The following is a 26,807-nucleotide window of genomic DNA, read 5'->3' as shown; positions in this document are numbered from 1 at the left end:
AATAAAATTAAGATTGGAATAGGGATCAAGGTATTCAGCCCGTTTAATTCAGGTAAGAAAGTGTGCTTACTTCAAACACTATGATCCAGATTAAATTTCAGTTTTCTTGCACGTGTTTCCAACCATTTTTAATATGTTTTATTTAGATATTTATTTCAGATTAAAAACAAAATCTCACCAACCATTCAATTTTACGAAATTAATTGTATATATAGAGCTGCATTCATGATTAAGTGGGATGCAACAACAGTTCTTTGTTGTTTTTTTTTTAGATAAAAAAGTTCTCACAATTTGATAAGTTGCAGTGTATACTATGTTTTGTTATATATTTGTTAAGTTTTTTTTATTATTTAAAACCTGACACACTATACGGTTAATATATTTCATGCTTGTATAAACTGTATGCAGTAATTGTTCATATTTTAAAACACGAAATTTAGGTCTGGTATAGCTTTAAACGATATATTGCAAAACTACTTGACATTTTATTATGGTAGAATTATATTCGTATTAAAACACTGAATTTGTTGTCACGGTATAAGTTTACAGGGTCATAATGCCCTAATTTAAAATGGGGCTGCAGTATTGTTTGTAATGAACATAAAATATGCTCATTTCTTATTAACTTGAATTTTCGATAATTGTTCCCTCATTTTTGTCAGTTTTTCTGTTGATTTACAAAGTACGAAGAATAACTGAATCTGTTGTCTTTTATTACCTCCATTTATGACTCAAACAGTTCAAGTTCATGTGCAATATCGAAGTCTGCATTTTTCTTACCATGTGTCCATGCATATTCTATTCAATGTTTCTGACAAAAATAAAAAAAAATTAGGGAACTTAAAAGGATTAGAATTAAAGGAAATAAAAAAGAAGTTTCGACGTAATTTTGTTTTATGCAATGTGACGTCAAGTTTCAAAAACAGGAAAACTATCACAAAAGGAAATATCAAAAATTTATAAACAATTTAATCATACATTTTTTTTAGATAAAAAAAAACATTGACAAAAATCTTGTAACAAATACATTTACATTTTAAAGATATTTAAAACTTCTATTTTTTCTACAATACTGTTTTAAATTGAAAGATTTTCCTTGAATGTGAAAATGTTCTCCTATCATTGTTGCGACAAATAACATGGAAGGAAAAACACGTTTGACCATATTCCACTGAAGCAGAAAAAATCGTACTAAAACGTGAACTAACATTTTTCAAATGAAAACCTTCATTATGCCTCCCTTCGAAGAAGTGGGTGTAAACTTGCTTTTCGCCTGTCGGTAGCATCGATCGGCCGGTATGTCGGTCAAAAGTCAGGGTCACAGGTGCATGAATCTTGAAAACGGTTTCCGCCAAATAACTTAAGAACCATTTAATCCAGAATCTTCAAACTTCATTGCATGATTGGACTTATAAGATAGATAATCCCTATGATCTGTGAGGTCAGCAAGTCGAAGATTAAAGTCATAGGGTCCGGAACCTTGAAAACGGTTTTCACTCAATAAATTTAGAACAGCCTTAGCCATAAACTTCAAACTTGATAAGATGATTGACTTATGAAGTAGATGACCTGTACCGTATTGGGGTCAGTAGGTCAAAGGTCAAGGTCACAAGGGCTGCAACTTGGAAAACGGTTTCCACCAAACAACCCCAGAATATTTTTTACAGAACCTTCAAACTTGGAGCATGTTTGCGCTTATGAAGTAAATGATTCCTATGGTGGAAATGGTTTCAGTCTAATAACTTGAGAACCACTTGACCCAAACGTTATAGCATAATTGACCTTATGACGAAAATGACTCATGTTGTTGCGGGGTAAGTGAGTAAATGGTCACAAGGACCTGAACCTTCAAAATGATTATCGCACATCAACTTGAGAACCATTCGACCTAGACCCTTTAAACTTGAACATATAGAACATGAGGCCAATTTAGTTCTCTGACATGTCCCATAATGCTTACCTTCAAACTGCTTTCAGTTTTTCTTAAGAAGGAGAGTTATGAACTGTTGTGATGTGGAAACAGCTTTTGAAAAAGAGGTTTTTTTTTGTTTTCAAATGTTGAAAGTTGAGACTGTTAGTGTTTAATGATATTGTTGGTGTTTAATGGTGGCAATGGTGTTTCCGTTCCTGATATGGAGGGATGTTTGTTTTGTGTGCCGGTCGATTGCGGTGTATTATGGTTGGGCAACGAGAGTCGACTTTTTTATGATTATTGCACTTAATGATGTTTGATTTATACACTGTACTCTTCATCTAATTGTGGCAGGGGGAGGAGGGGTGTGGCTCCGACCTAGTGTTTAAAGTCACTGGCTTTAAATCAATTGTCCTTCATTGATGTGGGTTCGAGCCTTGCTTGGAGCGTATAATTCGTCTTATGAGAAAGCCATCAGTGGTTCTAGCTAGGTGCCCGCCCGTGATGAAATAACGCCCGCTGGAAAGTCTAGATTTGACCTATAATTATTTTGGCGTGACGTTTACCCCTCTTCCAACCCTCCCCCAAATATCATACTTAACTCGAGGTATACCTTTTTGACCAGATATTTTTATATTGGAACATTCCGTCTTATTTTGAGTTTGGGATGCGCATTCTCACTGTAAGTCATATTCTATCTTAATTGCTAGTTTATTTTGTGATAGTGAATATTACTTTCCCGTATCTGTAAACTTTTGTTAGGTAGAAGCTTTAAATTTCCAGGAGCCTTACAACAATTCCCGTATTTGTAAGACCGAATATATATGTCGGCGGCCGGGTAGCTCAGGCGCATTCGAACGGTATCGGAACCGAAGCCCCCGGCTGCACATTTTTCTCACCCTCTGACACAAACACAGTTGCAAAGCACATGCGCACCTTCACACAAACGAATGCAACAGAAATAAAACAGATTGTTTTGTTTTTCCTGGGTTTTACGTCACACCGACACAGGTGTCAGGTCATATGGTGACTTTCCATTTTTGAAGGGTTGAGGAAGACCCCAAATGCCCCTCTGGACGAATTCTACGCCCCAAATGAGACTCGAACCCACAAGGACAAATAATTTGAAGTCCGCAACCATAACCACTCGGCAAGGGAGGCCCTTAATAACACAGAAGTAAAAGACACAAACATACATGAAGAAAACAAAAACAATGCGAAACACTGTCTTGGAACGGTCAGTTGAACGGTCAGTTGCAAAAATTAAACTGAAATAATGTACGACCGGCACCTGTGATGTTTCCCCGCCACCAAAAATTGAAAATGTTGCTATGTGACCGTTTATTGTGTAGGTATGACATTAAACCAAACATACGATGATAAAAATATCATCAAGACAAAATTAGTTTTGGAAATGAAATATTCTCTATTTCATTTTAAGAGCGTATTTACATTTTTCTTTTACCATATTTAGCTTAGCACCATGTGTTAGACATTTATTTAATCTGATTTTGCAATAGGATATACACTCTTTAAACAAATAAGACAATGTTTATTCTCATTGACTGAAAGAAACACTAGCATGATGCATCATAAAGTCTGCGTTTAACGTTTGACATAAGATTTTTTTAATCGAAAATGCGTCTGTTTGTATTTTTAACTAATATGTATGGCTCTTGCAAGGTATGATATAACGCGTTTGTCTTCAGTGTATAATTTAAGATGAATGGTGATCGGTTTGCAAGTATTCTAAGTAGTCCTTCAGGCTGATGCAATATATCACAGATGACACCAGTCATAGATGTTTTATAGATAGGCAAATACATTGTACGTAGTGATATAAAACCGCTGTTATTCCTATTATAGTGCAAAGCAGTTTGTGGGGGAGCACTTTGTGGGGGTATGGACCGCCGTGAGAAAATACTTAGAAATACAGGGACCTATACCATATCTATAATGTAATGAGTATGTATATCTATCCGGACAAGAGACTGGATAATGTTATGACGTCATAGATATGCTGGCTTTAAAGAAAATAAGAACAATAGAAAATCATTGACTACTGAATAATTGCAATTGCATTGTGCTCAAAAACGATGTTATAATTATAATATTGATATAAGTAGTGAAGTTTGTGGCATCGTCATTTGCCGCTCTATGTCACACCTGTAACGCCAAATGTCGCAATGTCCCTTTTACAAAAAAATATATATATTGTAGCAATTTTTACTGAAATGAGTCAGACTTAGTTGGGTTTGACTGGTTTAGTCTATGACTGAAATCTTTGATACGTTTTCTGTTGTTTTGGTATCGTTTTGGTGAAGTTGAACATTGAACAAGACACCTACACAAAAGGAAATTTGACGCAATTTTCTAACCAAGAGAAAACATTTCAGCGATTGTTCAGGATCCATATTCATCAACCTATAGATTTAAAACTTAAGAATTTTAATTATTATTGCTAAAATTGTTGTTTTTATTCCGACTTTAATGAAACTTGCTCGAAGACGCGATTCACCACATCAGGCAACTGTGATAAATTTATTTTAGAGTGTTCTTGAACATTCATATATCTAAAACCTATGCCCGTTCAAAACGTAGATGAAAATACGGGTATTGGTTCGAAGCAATGGCTATCTTAACCCAAAGGGTCAAAGTTGTTGATGTCAAGATTAAAATACTAGAAAGTCGACTTTTGAACGAATTACACTTGTTTGTTTGTAAAGGGCGTACATAATTCTTCATGTTTGAAAATGTTATTATTTTGGAAGAAATATTATGCATTATTTGTCCTATATAATCAATAAGAATATTAGGTCATCTTGTAGATATACTAAAATTAATACTGAAATCAGTTTAATGTATATTATTTAGAAACACGAGATTGAGAATATGCAAACTTTTGGAAGATTGTGATTATAATATGTATTAATATATAGTAAATGCATTTTGTAATCCCACAATATGATCTGTAACATAAATTAATTTGTTTGTTATAACAGTAACAATTAATATTTCAACTGATTTTTGTTCAATCAAAATTACCCTTTTCAAACCTTTTTTTTCAATAAAAAGTGTAGTTTTTATCCCTTATTTGATTTTTATCTTATCTTGAACATTATTGAAATCTTTGTATTGATCATGGGTATTTTGCTTTGCCGTCTGCGCTACAGTGGTAGCCCAGGCGTTGGTGTCGTACATGTTTGTAGACATGCTGTTTACGATTCAGTGACTTAAGGTATGACCCATCTAATGGTGAATATTTCAAATGCTCAAAACAATGTTACAGCAATATATTGTATCCAATAAGAGACTTGTGTGCAAAATTCAATCAACTTTTACCATGCCGAATGTATTTTTTAATTTTGAATAATTCATGATATTTCCTCAAGCTCAAGTAGAGACAAATTTCAAAGTGATGGCCACTGTTCAAAACGTTTGAGAGAATTCATTATACTATTAATTATAATAAAAGAAACGTCAAACTATTGGTAAACAATTATAAAACACACACACACACACACGCGCGCGCGCACACAAAAAAACTGTGAATATCATTTTTCTAGGGTGCTTCAAGTTACTCCGCCCTCGTGAAATTATTACGCCCGACGTATAACCGCTCATCGTGCATGGAAAAGAGTTTGTTAAAACACTCTTTTACTATAAATTATTTCTTAAATAAATTCACCACCATGATATCAACTGAAGAAAAAGACCGAAGCCATAGAATCCCATTCAGATTGTTTACCCTTGCTTTCTGTGCGAGCAAATGCAATTGCATTGGAATGTCGTTTGAACTGTCGAATGGAGTTTCGTCTTTGCAACTTTCGAATCTTTCGTAGTTTACTTGTTTCTAAAGGGGAATTTTAACATCTGACAATGTACATATTTAGAAAGAATTTAATGAATACTATAAACTGGTCAAAAAATATGAAAATTGGAATACAAACAAAAAAGATATGGCAATTTAAATATTATCAATTAATAAAACGGAAGCAATTTTGGGCACAGTGACATCATCGTATTTTCTTTATATGGGCATTACCAAATATTGTATTTATGGCTAAATTATGATAAACACAAATAAACATTGAGCTTAAAGGTAAGGTATACACTTTTACACACACACTAAGGTTCATATTATATTATGTCACATAAAATATGTTTCTCTTAGTTGTTATTCGCTGATTTTCCACATAATTATGGTAATGTCCATATAAGGAAAGAATGATGATGTCACTGTGCCCAGAATGGCTACCGTGTAAGTGCATAAATTGTATTTAAATGGCTATATCATTTTTTGTTTTTAGTCCGATTTTGATACTTTTTCGTTAGTGTTAATGTTTCACCTAGGTCTTTTTCATAAGAAATGTTGCCTAATGTTGCATATTCCCCTTTAATTATGTGTTACAGTCTGCCGACTTCAATTCTTATTTTTGAAGCGGGTCCGCTACCAAAGTTATAAGTGTATTTCTAACTATCTAGAATCTTTATGTTTTACTATTCACTTCAAATGTGCATACGCTACACGAAATAGTTCCATTCATGAATGTTACGGGTGAATTATCAATGATCTAAGATAAAAGGAAATGGTAGATGTCCCGAAAGCACAGAGCACCCCAAACACAGCCATAGAGCCATGCATCGCAAAGTAGGCCCACAACATTAAGAAGCTGTATCGAAAAATGTTGTAAATAAGCAGTCCTAATTTAGCATGCTTCCTCACTGACCATAAGGATTACATAAGATCTATCCATGATAAGTTATTCAAGCCCTTGTTTACATCACTGCATTCTAGTTGGCCATTTAGAGAAGGTTAATTCCTGGTTCATGTGAGGTCATGTAGAGTTAATCATAGATTTGAAGCACATTTGTATTTGTTTCACATACATGTTTCCTAATAGTTTTGCATTTGTGTTGTTTCAGAGTGTCACATATAGATCAGAAATAAACCATTAAGAACACAATATGGAAGTGAGATATTTATGAAGAAATGAATGCAATTTTTTCACAGTGAAGTTTTGTTTTTGATTTGAATGCAAACAGTTTTTTGTTTTACTTTTAAAAAGTTACATGTTGTACTGGTGACATGACATTTTAATAGAGAAAATGTAAATTTAGTTATTCGCTGTTAAGATGTACAAAAGCAGACATAAAACAGAAAATGAGTCTACCAAAACCTGCCCCGCCTAGACGTCCTAAGGCTTTAATCTGATGAAGTCATCACGAACTTAACCATGTTCAAATTTTTATAACAATAAAAAGAAATTTTAAAGTAACTGAAAACGTCCGAATCCTCTCCAGTTTCTACATGATTTCAGTGAACTTTAAATGTAGAATGTTTTGACGTGTTCTGGCCAAAGAAAAATACAGACTGAACAAATCAGACAAGACTAAACCTTTAATTATAGAAATGAACATTAAAATGATAAACATAAAGAACCAATGGAATTATAATAAAACCGTTGGCCAATCAGAGGGAACGAAACAAAACGAGATTTACTTGATTTTAAATGGTTCATTAATAATATAATAATATAATGATTATCCACTTTTAACCCTTACCCTGCTAAAGTTCTATAATGGACTTGTCCATCTTTCATTTTGGACAGTACCATTAATTGGTAAAAAGGGGTTCTTACCAAAAAGATACTGACTGAATAGCGAAAGGTGCAGACCATGATCAGACTGCATGGATGTGCAGGCTGATCATAACCTACTATGGTCGCAAATGCAGAATCAATCGTGTCCATAATGATAAGGGTTAATGTAATATTAAAAACGCCTAAATAGCTATGCAATAACGCCTAAATAGCTATTGCAATATATAAACCGAAAGTGACACTTTCTAAATGAAAGTTTTTTCTATTTTGTGTAACTGCTCGATGACATACCAATATTATGTTCTCAACAGATCTTTCAATTTCAGTTGAGAAATGTTGAGAATAATAAACGGGTCGTTGACTAGCTCTAGCCAAATGTTAACCTTGTGATAAAATTACACTATTTTTTTTTTTGTATTTCAACAGAATTCTTTTCGCGTTTGTATAGATCTCAGTAATGTACAAAGTAAAAGTTCACAACTTCTTCGCCATAGTAAACTAAATGACACTATTCCGCTCTTTTTTATGTCTTGATTTAATTATGCCTTTTTGTTTTACTTAGCCTTTTTAAAAAACGTAATATATATGGTCTCTTCATCAACAGAAATGCACGTATATTTGTGACATTTTGTATCACCCTTTAATTAAATGATACTATATGGATCTTGTTTACTACTGGACAAACACCTGCATCTTATTGGAACGTATTTGATATATGTTTATGTTTTGTTACAGTTACTGTAGATGCAGCTTTGAAGTCAATGATACACGTAACATATATCATCAAGTGTTGTCACCTTCAGTCACAGTGGTGATGATCCTTATAGATACAAAATCTAATTTTATAAATCATCATCAGGTGCGTTAGCAATAAGCTATAGAAATCATAACTCTATCTAATTTTAAATATTATAAGCTAACTATAATGTATAGTTTCGAAGTAGTAAGGCGATATTTGTAAAGAGAGAGATAATGAATTGGTTAACTTCCGGAAGCCACCGACATTATCTATAATTTGGAGTGGAGGATATGAAGATATAGCAACACTGAGTCTCAAGTACTGAGACTTTTACCACCACAACATGTCATTGAATCTGTATTATTGTTGCTTTCCCCCGGTTTCAAATGGCAATGCCGAAGCGGTTCCACTGTTTTTAAACTATGGGGATTAAATATTTGTTCTTGTATGTTTGTGCTGCCTACTGCTAAGCTGCTATCTTTAACTAGATCTTGAGTCTGTTGTGTGGAATATTGGAGAGGAATACACAAATAGTCAAAACGATTGCAAAATTGTCATATATGTTACCGTTAGTGAGGCATTATTAGTAAAAATCACATAAACAACATACTGATAAGCACGAGAGTATCACGGAATGCAAGGAAACAGCACAGTGAAATAACTACCTGGGTACTTAAATGAAGGGGCTGGAAACAACAGATAGTTAGCAGAGGTTGGAAGCAAGAATAATTCTTGTATCATATACCTATAGAAATTCTGTCAAAAATACAACTTTGATTTCGTAAGGAAATACGTGCAGGCAGAAAAGAAAAAAGAAAAGAAAAATGTATTGTACCTTTTGTATTGTATGTTGCCGAGCTACTTTCATCTAATATGCATGACCCGACACAGTTCTATAAATATCGCACACAAAAACTACACCTTGTTAGATTTCAACGTCGTTAAACATTGAAAATTTTGTTGGATAACAAAGCAACAAACAAAAAGCTGAAGGTATATAATGAAAGGGTCATTATAACAGTAGCTAGATCTGGGATTTTGTATATGGCTCTCACTGATTTTGCGCCTCGTGTGATCCGACCTGGCAAAATCCACTCGAGCTAAATATAGCATCCCAGATCAAGCTTCCATTATAAATAATCCTGTTGTACATACACTGCACGGTATCGAAGTCAAAGATTAATTTCTCTGTAATATTGAGTCCTACAACACCATTTAGAGAACTGAATACAATAAATGCTCCCGTTATTTTTCATGATACACAACATTTATCCGCATATTTATTAAAAAGCATGCTGACATTAAAATTCATTTTTTACTTTTCTGTATTCCTTTCTTTTGCTTTCTCTAAATCTCAATTCTGATAAAAAAAAACGTGATTGTTTTCCATAAAGATTTACTGCGTATAAAATATATTTAAAGAAAGCGATATATTATTTTTCGCATGGCTGTAAACTGCTGTAATACCACTGAGGCATTTTCTGTGCCCGGAGATCTCTTGTTGGGTTAACAGTTATACTGCGAACTAGAATTTTTAAATAGGGTGGTTGAGATTTAGGACGACAATGGACATTCTTGTTTTTATTGTGTAAGTTACAGTGATACAGTTGAGGTAATGTACATAGTATCCGTTTCCATTCTTTAGTTTGAAAAATATTTTTCTTAACTCTTATATATTCGGATTCAAAACGGCATCTTCTTAAAAACCGTAAGTAAGGTTAGTGCTTTGTACTCCCCGAATATTTGTTTAATTTGTTTGGTATAATGGTGATTATGACATTTTATTTGGAGATGATATTAGGGTATACGGTAGTAAATATATTTGCTATGTGTTCTATATAAAATTAACAATCTTCTGAGAGCTGTAACACGTAGTAAGGCGCATTTTAAAAAGGATTACTAGCCTTATGTTCTTAAATGACTTAAACTACAAAAGAACACCAAGAATAGTTGGGGTCATGTATCTTCTAAGAGAGTTTTTATTGTCTGATAGGTCAACACTATCTTCCAAACTGACAGCTAAAATGTGAGTATGAATATATGTGTTATTAGGTTTGTTTACATAGAATATTTCCTTGAAAATGCTACCAAAATGTCAGGTATACGACCACAATGAAATGAAAAATTTGACTTACATAAAACACGAAAATCCGCATTTTTGCAAATAAATACATTGAATACATTGAAGTACTCTTTATGTATATATATATGTAGTCTATTGTTTAAGTATCAAGGTAAGCTAAAGGAGATACATTTGATCGAGATACTAGGCGTTTTTGTATATCTTTTGAAAATAAAGTGTTCAAGTTTTAAAAAATATGTATCAATGTGATAATGTGTCGTCTTTCATTTTCTTTCATTGAATAAAGAAGTACACTTACTGCTGACTTAAATCTGTTTTGAACTTAAAACAATGTTCTTGCGTTTATTAGAAAATCATTCATGCATCGCTTATCCTGATGTTGTCTTAAGCACAAGTAAGCACAGACGTCAATGATCTGTTTATATTCTATCTAATTGATGCTTGACGAAGGAATGAAGACGCGTCACTTATACCCTTTAAACGCCTACCTTTTACTTATTCGAATAGTCGAATAACTGCCAAAACTTTAAAAAGTTCTTTAAAAGATAATGAAATGACATAATTGTAACCTATTCTAACATTCTGAAACGGATGTATTCCTTACTTAACCTTATATTAACAATGTCCTTACTAACAGTTGAAATTATTTTTGTATTTTTTCTTTTCCCGAATGTCTTTTATACAAGGATAAATCGTTTCCCAGAATACGCTATTGTGCAATAATATCCAGACGGGTTTAAATCGTTCTATATCCTGTAACCGTTGAAACAAGGAGAGTTGTATTGGGTAATCAATTTACAAAAAACAACTGTCTAGACTTCATAGAATAGTATAAAAATTATAAATGTTTTCATTTAGGCGGCTAAATTTTGGATCACGATGTGCACAGAAGCTATTTATTTGTTTTATTTTCCTTTTTTTTTAATTTTCCTAACTGCTTACATTTGGAACGAAAGCAATAGGACATGTGGGTATAATTCGAATCTAATAAAACAAGCGCAAACTAATTTGCCGACCATTTCTGTATGCACTGACCAATGAGCTATGCAGTCAAGCAATTTTTCGATTAATATTTTTCTATTAAAATTTGAATTTAAAGTCATAGTGTAGAATTTATTTCTGATGTGCTAGGTTTTATGTATGTAAATAATAACGTGCCATTGAATAAAGAAGCACTTTATGTTGACTTTTCACCTGATTTGCAAATTTTACGTAACGCATCACGAAGAAATAAGCCATATATATCTCTGCTTCAATTGTGCATGACAGCAAAGTGTTCAATGTGTTAGCAAAGTCAAACAGGAATACACTTTCCGATTTCATAGATATTTAAATCGATGTTAAAAATATATATCACTTTTTATTTTTAGAAATTCTATAGTAGAATAAAAAAGTTGTGTCAGGAGAAGAAGAATATTTTGAAATATGATAATCTCTCATGACCTATTAACGGCTCTACATTTTCAAACTTAATACTAAAGATAAATTTTAAATTATATCCATGTGCTTACAAAAAGTAAGCCGTTTTACTAAAAAAAAGGGAATTATCTTTAAAGTTGAATACTGAATATATGAAAATGTAATTGGAAGTAGAGAACGCAACAAAGCAAAATAAAATCAGGCTCGGTTTGATTGATTCTGATTTTAATAAAAGAAAATGAAATGTGAGTTTTTCATGATGCCAGTGAACCATTTCGCTCATTTAGTTAAAGATACATAAATGTTGGACATCATGTTGCTATAATAGCCGTAATCATGCATCTCTCTTAGCTTTGTATGACTCTTGCCTGCTCAAATGCATTCTGACCTGTTCAAAAATACAAAAAGACAAATGTCCCGTAGGAATCAGCCGAAAATGTATGTGTCGTGGTAAAGTTTGTGAAGTTATGCCTGGGCTGGTAATGTTGTACCTTTAATTTCATATGTTATCACAGGTAATCTACAGGTCAGCAACTCATATGGTTGTATGAATTTACCGGTACATGTAAACACCGATGTCAACGTTTGATTGTCCGCAAAACGTACCATACTTTTCCATTTAAATATTCAAGTACTTGTTTTGCAACAAGGACTACTGAAATATAGTGTTCGTGATATCTATCTTTTGTTGGTTAGGCCAATTACGATGTACATATCCTGTGACTATGAAAGGCAAGAATTTTTTTCTGCGTTAATGAGAGCTATAATTGTATCAATATTTTGCAGCTCAAATCTTTAATACCTCTTTTAACAATACGCAAATGATACGTTCTAACATTTATCCGCATATCTAGTTACCATCTAAAATTAACGTTTCTTACTGCTGCTTCATCTTTCTCTGTTATTTATTTTTCTCGGTTTTTGAAAAGGAGATTTCATAATGATCTACTACGCATTGCATTTCAGTCTATTTATAAATGAAATATAAAGTTTCGTACGCTTTCAAAGTCTTCCATTACCATCCATACTTTGCATGTGAAAGGAGAGCTTAGGTGAGCAAAGCAGTTTTATAGTTTACAAGACTTTATAACATCGTGTAAAATGTTAATGTTGGAATTGGTAGTTAGATTTAGGATAAGAATTACTTTATGTTTTTTCACACTGATTCAATTTAGGTCAGTTATAAAGTTTATTACCAGTTGGCATCACAGCATCTGTCTTTTAAATCATGTAAGTAAAATTTGTATTACACCAAAAGGCGCACATTAATTTCATGACCACTTACATAAAAGCAAACAATTCAGCTATATACACAAATAATAATATTTCTTGCAATATAATTAAGTAACTTAAAATGTTTCTTATGGCTACTTTTTATCTGGTTATATAACGAAAAAGAATACATTAAAAACATGAAGAATTTTTTCGTTTAAATTGAAATTTATAGATTACGTTTTTCTTAAATTGATATTTGATAAATCACCGGTTGACTTCGTTGTCATTTTAAATATATTTGTTCGACTGTAATCGGCATGATATTTTTTAAAGTTTGAAAATTTTCTTAAGATATGTTCAGATAAAAATCACTATTTTAATGGGAAAAGTAAAGTCTAAAAAACTATAGGTCAATATTATTCTAACAGAGATGATATAAAGTCCAACTACATGTAGTTATTTTTCTATTTCTACTGAGCAAACGCTTTCGGAAGGAGGTTATATGATTTAATTGAATAATGGCCCGAATTAATAATAGATATGTACATTAAATGGCAGGGTTTTACACATGCATAAGAACAAAATGAATATGGCTCATAATACCAAGCAAATATGTTTCAGCCTCGAGTTTTCATCTTTAACGGTTTTGCTCTCCTCCCATTTTTTTAAAATAGAAAACAATTTGAATCGAAACAATGACAATGTTTATCAGATAGAAAAGATCTAATTGAAAAAGTTAGTACACATACTTGTATATTTTCTTTAGAAATAAGAATGTTATCGCTATTATCAAATATTACTGTTGTTTGATTCGCCACACAGGCATTCGATACATTTGTTTGGTCGACAGAAATGCTTTATATTATAAAATACCAAGAATAATAAAAAACCTCATTATGCATTCATTCAAGAAATGTTGGGTTTTTTAAACATATACAAAATTTGACCCAGAAATTTGCGTGGCTATGCAAATTTTGCGGATGATCATCTAATCAAAAGCTTAGCTATATAAATACGACCTCGCAAGTGTGCTTATTATAAAACAATTATTAAAACATTAGGGAAGAGATACTTACCTTACAGGTATCTAATGAATTTTATTTCAGATCTTGTTCATTTGCTTGATTTTGTTAGATCGTTTTGTCGCTTTGGTTAAAAAACGTAAGGAAATAAGTCTAATGCAATAGCGACAGGTCATGCCTTTGATGCGGCATTGACAAACAAGGACAAAGACAAACAAAGGGTTCACAAGAATGTGAAAGTCTCGTCCAAATGCATTAAAATGTTTGAATAAATAGATCCTTTCATTATTTCTACATAGTTTCAGACGACACACGGGCATAACCAAACAACTGCAGTTTTTTTCCACATCATAGTGTTTTCTTCCTACTATTCATTTGGAACAAGTGAAAGTACTTTTTGAGCTTACGAAAGTGGGACATAAATCTGGATACAATATACACGTAAGATTTTTTTATGGCAGTATAAAATATATTTTATGAACACGGTTTATGCGGAAGCACCTATTATTAATATTCAATAATATTTATGTGATGATGTTATCTCTTTCATCTTGTTTCATGAATCATTGCTTATTGCTTACAAATGTATGAAAAATGAAATCACTTTTCCTTGCTACATGCAGTTTTATATGAAGTTTTTATTTATATCAAATATCATTTGATCTTAATTTAATGTCATATACTGCGATTAGGTTTTTAGTCATGTTAAAAGGAACGTGTTGAAAAATGATGATGTCATGCTATTTCTATGTTTAATGGCCAAACTTCTTAAGCGCGTATATAGAAGAGACAAATGGGCATATATAAGATAATAAAGGTAGATCGATGTTTGGGCCTCCATGGCCGGTTGAGAAATTAAAGTCGCTGACTTCAAATTACTTGCTCTTCACCGATGTGGGTTCGAGCTTCACTTCGGGCGTAGAATTCATTTTAGGACACCATCTATCTGGCGTACGGAAGGTTGATGAAATAGTACCCCGAGTAGCGCCTGGGCCTTATTTCACCATGAAAAGCTGGAAAGTCGCCATATGATCTATAATTGTGTCGGTGCGACGTTAAACCTAACAGCATCAAAGATGAATAAACATGAAATAAACACAACAACATTTTGCAACAGTTTTATGTTCTAAAATTATACTGTATGTTCTGGAAGATTTAATCTTGGATGACAAGTTTATTCGCATGATTTTCAAAACTATATAGCAGCGTCAGGTATTTTATTAATATTTTTATTATACCAGATTTATATAGCACCCTTTTCATGATAAATACGTTCGAAAGCGCTGTGCATATAGCAAACGCAGCCACACAGGGCGCGAAATTCATTCTATACTAGTACAGACACAGAGCGATCTGACCAGAGGGACAGAGTGAGATAAAAAAAAACAGAATAGATACGGAGAAATCATTTTTAGATACAGGCCTGTCCGGCTAACTTAGCCTAGCTCTTTGCGAACTTTAACGTGCTCGGTGTATAGCACTGATACACGCGAAGCCGTCTTTCCTGGGAAGAAACCAGTACAGGCCTCTTAGTTAGGTGGGAGACATTCAAGAGCATCTCAGAAATTTCCTCAGTAAACAAGTACAAATTACGTTATATATTACTCCTTTAAGATTTCAAATTCTTCCTCAATACAAATGAGAGGCTCTAATAATATACAAAAAATCTGTGATAATGTGTTCTGCAAATAAATATCTCCCATTGATCAAAATGAGGGAAAAACTGTAAAACTTATTTTACATTTTTGTTTTAATAATCACAATCAAAATCCGATCCATTATGGCCAATGGACCAATCAGAGGATACGAAACAAAAGTTAGAAAAAAGTTTAGATCTCAATAATTGATCCATTTTAATGAAGCAATAAAATCGCCTAAACTGCAATCGCACTGGAAAGCTGCTAATCAGCTATTGCAACACATAAACCCAGAGAGACTCATCCTAAATGAAAGTTGTTTCCATGTTGTGTAACTGCCCGACTGTATACCAGTATCGCGTACTCCGCAAATCGTTTAGTCTCCGTTACGTTGAGCATAATAAACGGACCGCTTATTACTTTTTACAAAAACAATTAGCTTGTTTATTACATTCACTTCGTAAAATAATAAAAAATTGAAGAATATGTGTCCATGTTTTGTTTGTTTCTGATATCAACAATTTGTTTATTACATTCATTTCGTACAAATAATAAAAATTGAAGAATATGTGTCCATGTCTTGTTTGTTTCTGATATCAACAATATATCAATATAAGACAGTTTTCAGATTGCCTTACAAGTGTTTCTCACAAAATGTCAGGCGCACATTTCTAATATACAATAATTTACGGCACTTAATACATGATATTTATGGTATTTAGCAAAACCAAATCAGACAGTCATTTAATTGAAAATCATAGCAGTCTTGTTTGAAAATAAGTGTTCCTACGCATTACAGGAGCAGTTAGCACGAAAAACGGGGGAAGGTTTGACTTCAGTATTCCCACCTTTGATGAAATATTTTTTGTGTTTTGGAATACAATATAACTTCCGGTTTAAAAGAAATAAATACTAACAACATCTTTCAATTTCTCTTAATCTTGATTCTATGTCTAACATACGTTTCTATAAACTAGATGGTCTAGGTATGATAAATGTGATAATAAAAAGTAAGTACTTTTTGTTCACCAAGATTCAAATTGAGATGGTTTGAAAAGATTTTATTTAATTTCAAAATGATTCAGTTCCTCAGACTTTCATCTTCATTCTTTTTTCAAATAGTTTTTTGAACTCTTTGAAAATTTGAAAAACAAAATGCCATTTTGATAATTTTGTATGCCTTATACACAACTGGTATATCGTACAGGTAACTATCAGAACAACACACACTGCGTTAGTAAATGCTGTTTGTAGTTTGGAGTAAATCTTCATGAAATATATTTCCAGTTGTCTATATGTTTGTAAAATATAACTTTTACTTTTATTACAATAAAATATCTTTCTCTAGCTATAAACAAGAATTAAAGATATAAAATCATAGTACTGACGTGCCCGTTTGGCTTATCGACGGACTGATATATAAAATACATTTCTCATTTTGGCCACAAATACTTTATTTGTTACATCTTTTAAAACAATGCAATAATAACGTAGTTATCAGTATGGATAAATTCCATTTTTATGCACTATCCCCTTTTGTTGTTTTGTATATTTCAATAGTTCATCGATTATTGTATGGCCCTGTTTATGTAACTCATAAACGTTCAAACAATGGACACCTGGCATTATGTTGTGATCCTTGTCATCTGGAGTATATGGAGTTGTTTTGTATTTGTCTTATGCTTTTCATTCTTGATGTCTTTCAGGTATCATCAGTATGTTTACAGCAGGCACAAGTCTTCAAGTAATATTACTTATATCATGCTGTCAGTTCTGCTCAACACTCTTCTACACGAATAGCCGTGAAAATGACTACCCTAGAATTGGAAAAAGAGTTGAATTATACGAAGTGTTAAAAAGAGAGAACTCATTTCCAAAATATTCAGAAACTTATTCACAGGGCGTACAGCATATTAAGAAGTTAAGTGACTTTGCGAATGAAGAAAATTCTTTGGATATACGGGCAAACGAACACTCAATATTTGGAGAGTTAGGACAGGATAGAAACCATAGGCCAATATTAATTGCTGTACAGCAAAAATCGCCAAACAATAATAGTAAGTTACTGCATGATCCCTGGTCTGCATATTGTATGCTGTTTTATCAGTCTATTCGATTAATTATAACATCATCTCGATAAACATATTTATAATCATTTTGCCTATATTTTAAAACATTTATTTGAAAATTTTAGTATTCTTTTATCTTTCAATATTTATAATGTGTATTTATTTGCCTTAGTAAAATCATTTGGCTCTGAGAGTGTGGAGTCCATTCAGTTCTACTTTAAATTAATAGAATTCTGTTTAAATCGGATCTAGGGGCCCCATTCAATTTTACTTTAATAGAATTCTGTTTAAATCGGATCTAGGGGCCCCATTCAATTTTACTTTAATAGAATTCCGTTTAAATCTGGTCTAGGGGCCGTGGAGGGTATGGTAATTTCTTTACTTCTCAAAAACAAATTTAATCAATCCGAGTCTGCTATTATTTTACTTTGTACCGTTCTGTGCTTTCAAAGGGTCTTCTGGAAGAATTTATACAATTTGTAGAAACACGAGGGTATCTGATTAATTCGAAAGGACATTCTAGAATTCAGCTAGATACCCAAATGTTTACATATCACTTTAGCTCTTAGTATATTGACTCTGAATAGCTAAATGAGAAATAAGAAAATAGGCGTATTTCCCTGCATTACATAATAGCTTATCAAAATGGGAATTGTATTTCAATCAAATTTCCTGTTCCCTAAAAGCAAACATATATTTCTGTTTTTTTTTTTGTTTTTTTTTTGCCTTTGAGCACAGCTCATTTTACTCAATAACGTAGCTTGACTTAATTTGTTAAGGTACAGAATATCTAACCTACCTTTTTACCTGTCAACTGAACAATTATCAAGAGAATGCGTTATATCAGGTTTTTTTTTTAAATAGAAACTTATCTTTTTGTTGCACTATAACTATAAAACTTCATCACATACAGCAAATGGCAATTTTGAGTAATTAATAAAAGTAAATGGTGTTTGTTTCTGTAGCATTTTAGCTAGTTATGTAAATATACGTATCATGTGATGACTATATAAAGATAAATTATAAAAAAAGAAAGAAAAAAAAGGAGAATGCGCCATTGCACATACGCTAAGATATATCTAAGATATGACAGACGACGTTGATTAGATAATTTTGACTGTCATTTATATGACTGAAAAACTGTTTAAAAAGAAATTAAAGCCGAGCACACACACACTAGATCATCTTGAATGGATTAGTAAAATTGCTTCAGACGACATAAAATTCCGATAGTGTAAAGAATGTCAGATTTGACTTTATTCATCGTGTAAAACTGTAAAATAACAAATGATCCCACTTAGGAATAACAGAAGAGTTTATACTATATTAGTTTGAAATCAACATGGAGTTAAGATGTGGTTACAGACATTTCATATGTGTTAATATTTCTCTACTTATGCATATATTTTCTTTGGAGCTAGACATCTCAATGAAGTAAGACAACTAAATTCCTCAAATGAAAAATTGCTTGGTGTCAGCAGTTGATATTTTACAATCCGAATGTCAGCAAACACAAATAGATTAGTGAAAACAGCAATAATGAAATATTGAGAACGTTTTAAAACAAATGATAAAAGTCACTTGTATTTTTTTATTATATCAGATGAGTAGATTATTAAAGAAAACCTTTGTACAATTTACTATTTCATCTTACACCGTGGACCTTGCTCACGTGTCGTCTTGAATTGGCTCAGTCGAAAAGGCTTTGTTATATACATGATACACTAGAGAATTTTCATTTACAAGCAAAGGTCAATTTCTCGCAAAAATATAATAATTTAGATTTTCTCTCTTTTAGCTCTCTGAACAAGAATACCTCACGCATTAGCGGATTTTAAGTAATTTACATGTAATTTGCTTAGTTGTAGTATAAACTTCAAAAAGATCTTTTTATAAATGTAACCATTGTTTATATTTCAGGACACAACATGGAAACTGATGAGGCCGATGACTTTTTGGAATTGTTTCAACGGATTGATCCGGAATTGGACGATATATCATGAAACGAGATAAAAGTAGTGGCTAAGAAATTAATGCTTCTCTGAAGAAATTAATTGTTTTCACTTACTCTTTTAAATTGCAGATTTCTTAAATTTACCGATTAAAGAATGTATTACAAATTTGTACTTTCAAAATTATTTTCTGAATTTGTACTTTCGAAATTGTTTTCAAAATAGTTTTCTGGACTTGCATTTTAGCATTGTTACTGAATCTTATTTTAAAACTTTAAATCTGTTCTTTGAAAACTTATAAAGCCAGATCCGTCTTTTTGAATGTTGATTCGACATTAAGCCTAGTGAAGAATGTTTTTAGATCAAACGAATATCAATATTCATATTTGCGCCCTTGTTGGGGTGAGCAAGATTGTGAATATACTGCATAAAATATCCGTGATATCTGAGCTACTGACCATCTCAGCAGTGTTTGAATCTTGTATATCTAGAAACAACAATAATTGATTTTACAACCAGTGTTCCTGCTTTATTTTTCACCAAAATATAGAAACTATTCTCTTGTTTCATAGTTATCAGGTTCAATCTTTGGCCAGCAACATGCTATCGATGACAGTCACTATTTGGCACGTGTAAAAATAAATAAACAACTTGAAAATATTGCCAAAAAGTAATTTAGACCAAACATAAGCCTTTAAATTATTTTGGCATACCAAAATGGAACATAATTAAAGCTTTTAAAGAAAATATAATGCGTTTGTTTTGTTAATTAATGCGCACATCAGAAGTTAGTTTGAGTTGATATTTTACATAGATACAGTAATATTCAATGGTATGTGGTGTTTTAAGTATTGCTAATTTCTCCAACATACCAAACATCACTTTCACCTGTTCAAACATATTGCGGGAATGCTTTAAATCTGTAATCACTGGTTCAAAATATTTGACCTAGAGTCTAACATCGAGTAGATATTCTTGAATATAACAACAGGAATCTTTAATTGAAGTATGGCAATCGAAGAATGTCTCTTAGTCCTTGGACTCTGTGTTGTTATATTTTCACTTTCATTGTGATCATGGAATTTATTTAAATTCTGTGTAATAGATTTCTACATTATTTATGTAATAGAGATACGCTTAAGCCGATGCTACAAGGAGTATAGGGTGACGAATATTTTATTACCTTTCACAGACTCGATTTTTTTTTTTTTAAGTAACCGTTTTTCAGTTTATTAGTACACTCAGCACATACAAATGAGATAAGAGGTATAATAATTCAATTATTACAAACATATTAACCAGGCTGCGGGTAGTATATAATACAGATTGCAAAAGATAAGGTAATATAAGTTTACACTTAACAGAGGTAGAAAACAAGTTGAGCTACACTATTTCAAGTTAAAAGTTAAATTATGTGGTATGTTGCCTGCCGGGTGGTTTCTTAAAATGTTTCATAACGACATTTAAAAAATTGCCTAACTTGTAAAGAATATTTTCATCCTTTTCATTCATCAAAGAGTCAAAACGTATACAATTAATGTTTCTTAGATACCGTTCAGGAATTAGCTTTTTGCGTAGCTGATTAAAATGAGTACACTTAAATAAATAGTGAAATTCATCACCTACTTCTCGTAAATTACAAACATTACAAATTCTGTCATTACGTTCTATATTTGCCCATCTTAGCTTTTCAATAGGTAGATGGTTATTACACATTCTAAAATTGACAATTGTCTGAACATAGTATGGTGATAGTGCATCAAAATAATGTTCATATTTATGTTCGGTTTTGTACATACGGTAATTTAAACATTTATTAGATTCAAAAACGTTGCTATGCCAGGTTTGCATATACTGATCTTGAAGACATTTTTCAATTTTAGCTAACAAAAGCTCTCTAGAACCATAGAAAACCTTGGTTAAGCCATACATAACCTAAACCACATTCATCTAAAATAGATTTTACATATGATAACCAACTGTACATTTTGTCGTTTCTGATGTAGTCCGAATACATAAATTTATACATAAAAGACGATAGTTTATCATTATTTGTAATAACATTATACCAAAATCCAATTATCCTCTTTTTAATAGCTATACAAATAGGGTATCTACCAAGGTCACCATAAAGCATAATGTGTGGAGTACTACGTTTAACATGTAATATGTGTTTCATAAAGTCAGTATGCACTTTTTCTAACAAGTTAACATCTGAGTAACCCCAGACTTCACATCCGTAAGTCAAGATGGGTAATATAGTAGAATCAAATAGTTTCAGTTGACAATCTATTGATAAATCTAAATTTCTTATTTTTCTATACAGGCTAAATAAACCCTTTCGTGCTTGTTCAACAATATGCTTTTTAGCTGTGGCAAAATTTCTATTTTTTGAGAAAACCACACCAAGATATTTGAATGTATCTACAACTTCAATCTGGTGATTATTAACAACAAAATTTCTATTTCTATGAAATTGATCACCAAAAACCATAACCTTAGTTTTATCAAAATTAATATCTAACTTCCATATTGTACAATATTCATTAAAAGTATGTAATACAGACGTGAGATCTTCTTCAGAATTTGCAAAGACAACTGTGTCATCTGCGTATAGTATAACTATTAATTTTAAATACATATCTAAGTTTTCATCTGATATAGTTACACTTACGTTATTATGTTCCATCAAATAGCTTTCCAAATCATTCAAGAACAGAGAAAAAAGTATCGGTGAAAGATTTTCACCCTGACGCACACCTCTTGCACAAGGGAAAAAATTTGACAACTAATTATTAACAGAAAGCTTGGTTTTCGTTTAACAAATTATAAGTTTCTAGGTATTCTGATAGCCTGTTGTTCAACACAGCAGTAAATAATTTTCCAACACAACTCAGAATTGTTATAGGTCTATAATTTTGCGGGTCATCCTTTGCCCCTTTATTTTTAAAAATAGGTACAATCGATCCAACTAGCCAAGATTCTGGGATTAACCCAGTATCAAATACTTTGTTAAATAATTTCTGATACAATGGCATCAAGATATCACAAGATGCTTTAATATATTCATTTGATACATTATCTAGGCCACTGGCCTTACCGGACTTTAATTTGTTTACACACTTTTTTATTTCATCAACTGTAATTTCGTCATTAAGATTATGATCTATATGTACATTTGGAAAATCAGCATCAACGTGTTCATTTGCATTATCGTAACTAGCATTCAAATTTTTAAAAAACTCAAAAAAGGCGTCAGGGTTAGCATTAGTTTGCTTACATTTTGTATTTAAACTATTAATATAGTTCCAATACTCCTTCGGCGACTTACTCCGCATATTTCTAATTTTTTTCCTAACTTCTCTTTTATGTGTTACAACAGATTTTCTTATTATAGCTTTATATTTTTTTGATGACTGTAACAATTCTGTTTTAGTATCATTGTTTTTAACATAACTGTATCTGCGTTTACATCTGTGATAGTTACTCCTAGCTGCTTTGCAGTCATCATTAAACCATTTAGCAGACTGTTTCTTATTGCATTTATCCTTTGATTGGGTATTACTGTATATACCAAACGTAGTGCGGGCAGAGTCAACTAAAGCATAATCAACAGAACTCACTATTTCATTAATACTAGTTTGGTCAAGATCCGCATCGTTTTCACAGAGTCTCTGCAACGCATCTTCTATAATATGCATATTAATATTATCTATAAAATCTTGTTTCTTACTATTATCCCATTTACGTATTTTCTCACTACCTGTCTCATATTGGTTAACATTGAAAATCTTTAAATAAAGAAATAGCCTCACACGATGATATTACATAGTCGATAACAGACGTATCTTTACACGTAAAATGTCCAGTTTTATTAGACAATGACCTTCCATTCAATATAACAAAATCATTAGCACGACAATTTCGGTCAATAATCTACCAAAACGGTTAACATGACTATCTTGAGAACAACGTTCAAAGCACATATTACTATTTTGTAGTTTCTCACGCAAATAAATTTCAAAAATATCAGACGTGTCCATATTTATAAATTCAAATAGTCTTTGGTCTACTTCTGCAATATCTGCAATATTAGATGTTCTGGCATTAAAATCTCCAAGTAATATCACGTACTTATTATTGGAGTTAAAGTTTTCAATCTCAGCATAAAAATTATCCAGTAGGTTTTGATTAAAATATTTTGAACCTTCAGGTGGTACATATACTGCACCGAATATTACATCTTCGTCAGCATTAAAAACAGCTTTAGATAGCTTAAACCATTGTATATATTCACATTCAGTTGTGATTATAGAGAAAAACTTTGAAATATCTTTCTTAATAAAAGTTGCTATATCACCGGACTTTTTGGATGTTATTTGAGAACGATTTTTAAGAAAACAATCATAATTGTCAATGGTAATTAGATCAAAATCATCACAATGGGTTTCAAAACAAGAAAATATATCAACAGACTTTACATGACTGACAAATTCAGGGATGTTCAGTTTTGCTGTTAAGCCACAAACATTGAGGCAAGAGTATGAAAGTCCACCACGGCCCCCTTATAGGTGCGTGGAGTCGGTCGCATTTCCGGTGCCTGGTGACCGGCCGTATCCTTGGGGTTGAGCTCTACCGCCGGAAGGCTGAGATGGGGTCCACCGCTGTTGGGGTCGCCGATCGCCCCCGCGTCCGCGGCCTCTGCTTCCGGTTGACGGTCCACGTGGCATTCTCTGCTCCTGGGAGATATCAACCTCCCCGGCTCTTACTTCCCTACCGTCGACGAACAACCTGTCGCGCACAAGTACAGTCCGCTTGTTCTGTGCACGGAAGTATCGCATAAGAGGATAAAGTTCACGCCGCTTTTTCTCGATTTCTTCCGGAAACTGTTCATTAATGCCATAACGTGTTCCTCGTAACAGGTACCCAGACCGACGAACTTCTTCCCTGTCCTTAAAAAAGGAGAATTTTGCGACTATAGGACGTGGGGTGGCGCGTTCTGGATCCCGACGCGTGGGAATTCTGTGCACACGTTCAAATTTAATTGAATGTAAATTGAGTTTTGAAGACAAGAAGTCTGTTAAGGAGGTAGGTTACCTTGTTACAAGGGTAAATTCAAGTTAGTTTAACCGCAACATGTTTTTGTATTTCGTGTAATATGTTGTTTTAACTGCTACAATCTCAATTTCGTTTGTCTCTGTCCCTTCAAGTTCAATTTTTATCTAGGTTTGAAGAACATGACCCTCTAAAGATATTTCATATTAAAAGAAGAAGGAAAATACGGATATTTAACACTTTTCAGCGTATTTTAGTTTCATTGATATTCGTAGAAGTCTGCATAAATATTAATTTTCCTAGTATGCACGTTAGCTTTCTAATATAAGCTTTAAATGCATATGTCGCGGGGCTCGTGTTTCCATGGTAACGCATTTTCTCTCATTTTTAAACAACTATGTATAAAAATAGGGGTTTTCGACGGCCTAAGTGGCATTCTGTTAATGACTAACATGGAATATTTGGGAAATATTAGAAGCAAAATACCATGCACTTTACATGGTACCCTAGTTATCTTAAAGTTTACAGTAACCATGGCAACATAGATGTTTAAAATAGCTTATATCTTACTTTTTGTCGTAATTTCTTATAAAAAAATATTGAATAAGATTATCTTTCTAGTTACTGTAGCTTTAAAACATATTATTTCTTACGTAAGTTATATTTTCTTGTTATTTGCATTTATTCAAACAAATTTTACAGCTTAGAATACATACGGCAGTACCCCTCGCCTGGCATTTTTCATGGAAAAATCGTTCAGCATGCTGATATTATTCTTATGGATATTGTTGAAATGAAAATAAAAAGCCGAAGTTGTGTTTCTTAAATAGACCAGTGTCAACGCTTTTGAATTTTACATTTAGATACATAGGTCACGGGCTTCGTTTCCATGGTAACATCAATTAAATTTAAGGAATCACATTTTTCTACTAAATATTGAACAGTTTTAGATCTTATTTTTAGTATATAAGTAACAAATTATCAATGGAACCTGAAAAATAGGTAATACAAATCAAACTGCTAGATTTTTTATTTGAAAATGGCCGTTACAAGTAACCTTTCATCCAACTATATTCCAAATAACATTGGTTACCATCATCCATTTTCTTACAATCCGCATAACGTTTCAATATAACTACATAAAAGAAGCAAAATATTGATGGTTATTCAGAGCAAAAGATTCATAACAAATATTTCAGCAAATATTTGTTATTTGAAGATAGTTAAAATAAAGAAAATGCACAGAAATACGTACTTTCAAGATAAAAGCTATTAATTTTGCGCGGTAACTGACACGTAACGACATGACGTCAATGACGTCATTTTAAGGCAACATTGTTTTGAAGCGTTTCTGCGGCGATTGATTCATTATTTCTGCATTATTAAACCATAAAGTAACAGATCGGAGGCAGGTTCATGATTTGTTTTCAGGAGAATGAATATACAAACACATTTAATTTGTCGTAAACGTCGTCGTAAATCGTCACGTTAGCTTCCGGTTGGACATGCGCACATACAAATATGAAGGTAACCTACCTCCTTAACACATGTTCCGTGTCCTTGAACTGCGAACCCGTTCTACTTGTTTGCATCACTTCGTTAATGTTTGTAAACACTAAATTGTCACGCATTTCTCTGCACTTACTGTCCATGAGTTGAGCCTTAAGCTCATCATGGAGGTATCTTATATCGCTAATGGACTTTTTCAGGGTTTCATTTTCAGAAGACAAAGTCTCAATGATTTTAGAATGTTCATCAGTGGATTTCTGGTTATTAAGTTGCTGGGCTCTAAGAGTGTCATATCCAGTACTAAGGAACTCCGTTGAACGCTGAACCTCCTTACTGTTTGTCTCAACAGCGCGAAGTCTCTCATCCATGTCATAGACCTTAACATTGAGATCTCGTACACTTCTCTCAATAGCATCTAGTTTATCCAGTTTATCTAACTTACTAAGACACTCCTCTAATTTGTCAAACTTATCAAAATTTTGCTGCATTTTATCGATTTTACTCACGAGCTGAGACTAAATGATCTTCTTACAAATTTTATTCATACTTTTTTCGGCGACGCCGTTTAAATTCGTTTTCGTTACCTATGCCA

General features: G+C 32.5%; 1 protein-coding gene across 1 annotated transcript in view; it reads left to right on the top strand.

Moving 5' to 3' along the window:
- The window catches only part of LOC128559850 (uncharacterized), a 37,777-nt gene extending 17,084 nt beyond the window's left edge, over positions 1-20,693 (top strand). The window contains exons 2-3 of the mRNA XM_053552599.1: positions 17,337-17,687; positions 19,620-20,693. Of these exons, the coding sequence (XP_053408574.1) occupies positions 17,348-17,687; positions 19,620-19,702 (423 nt within the window). The 5' untranslated portion in view covers positions 17,337-17,347 and the 3' untranslated portion in view covers positions 19,703-20,693. The remainder of the gene's footprint in view (positions 1-17,336; positions 17,688-19,619) is intronic.
- The last annotated feature ends 6,114 nt before the right edge of the window (positions 20,694-26,807 follow it).

This window comes from Mercenaria mercenaria, chromosome 10 (assembly GCF_021730395.1).
Source record: "Mercenaria mercenaria strain notata chromosome 10, MADL_Memer_1, whole genome shotgun sequence".
NCBI classification, from domain to species: domain Eukaryota; kingdom Metazoa; phylum Mollusca; class Bivalvia; order Venerida; family Veneridae; genus Mercenaria; species Mercenaria mercenaria.
The sequence above is the reverse complement of the archived record's forward strand: the minus strand, read 5'-3'. Positions and strand labels throughout refer to the sequence as shown.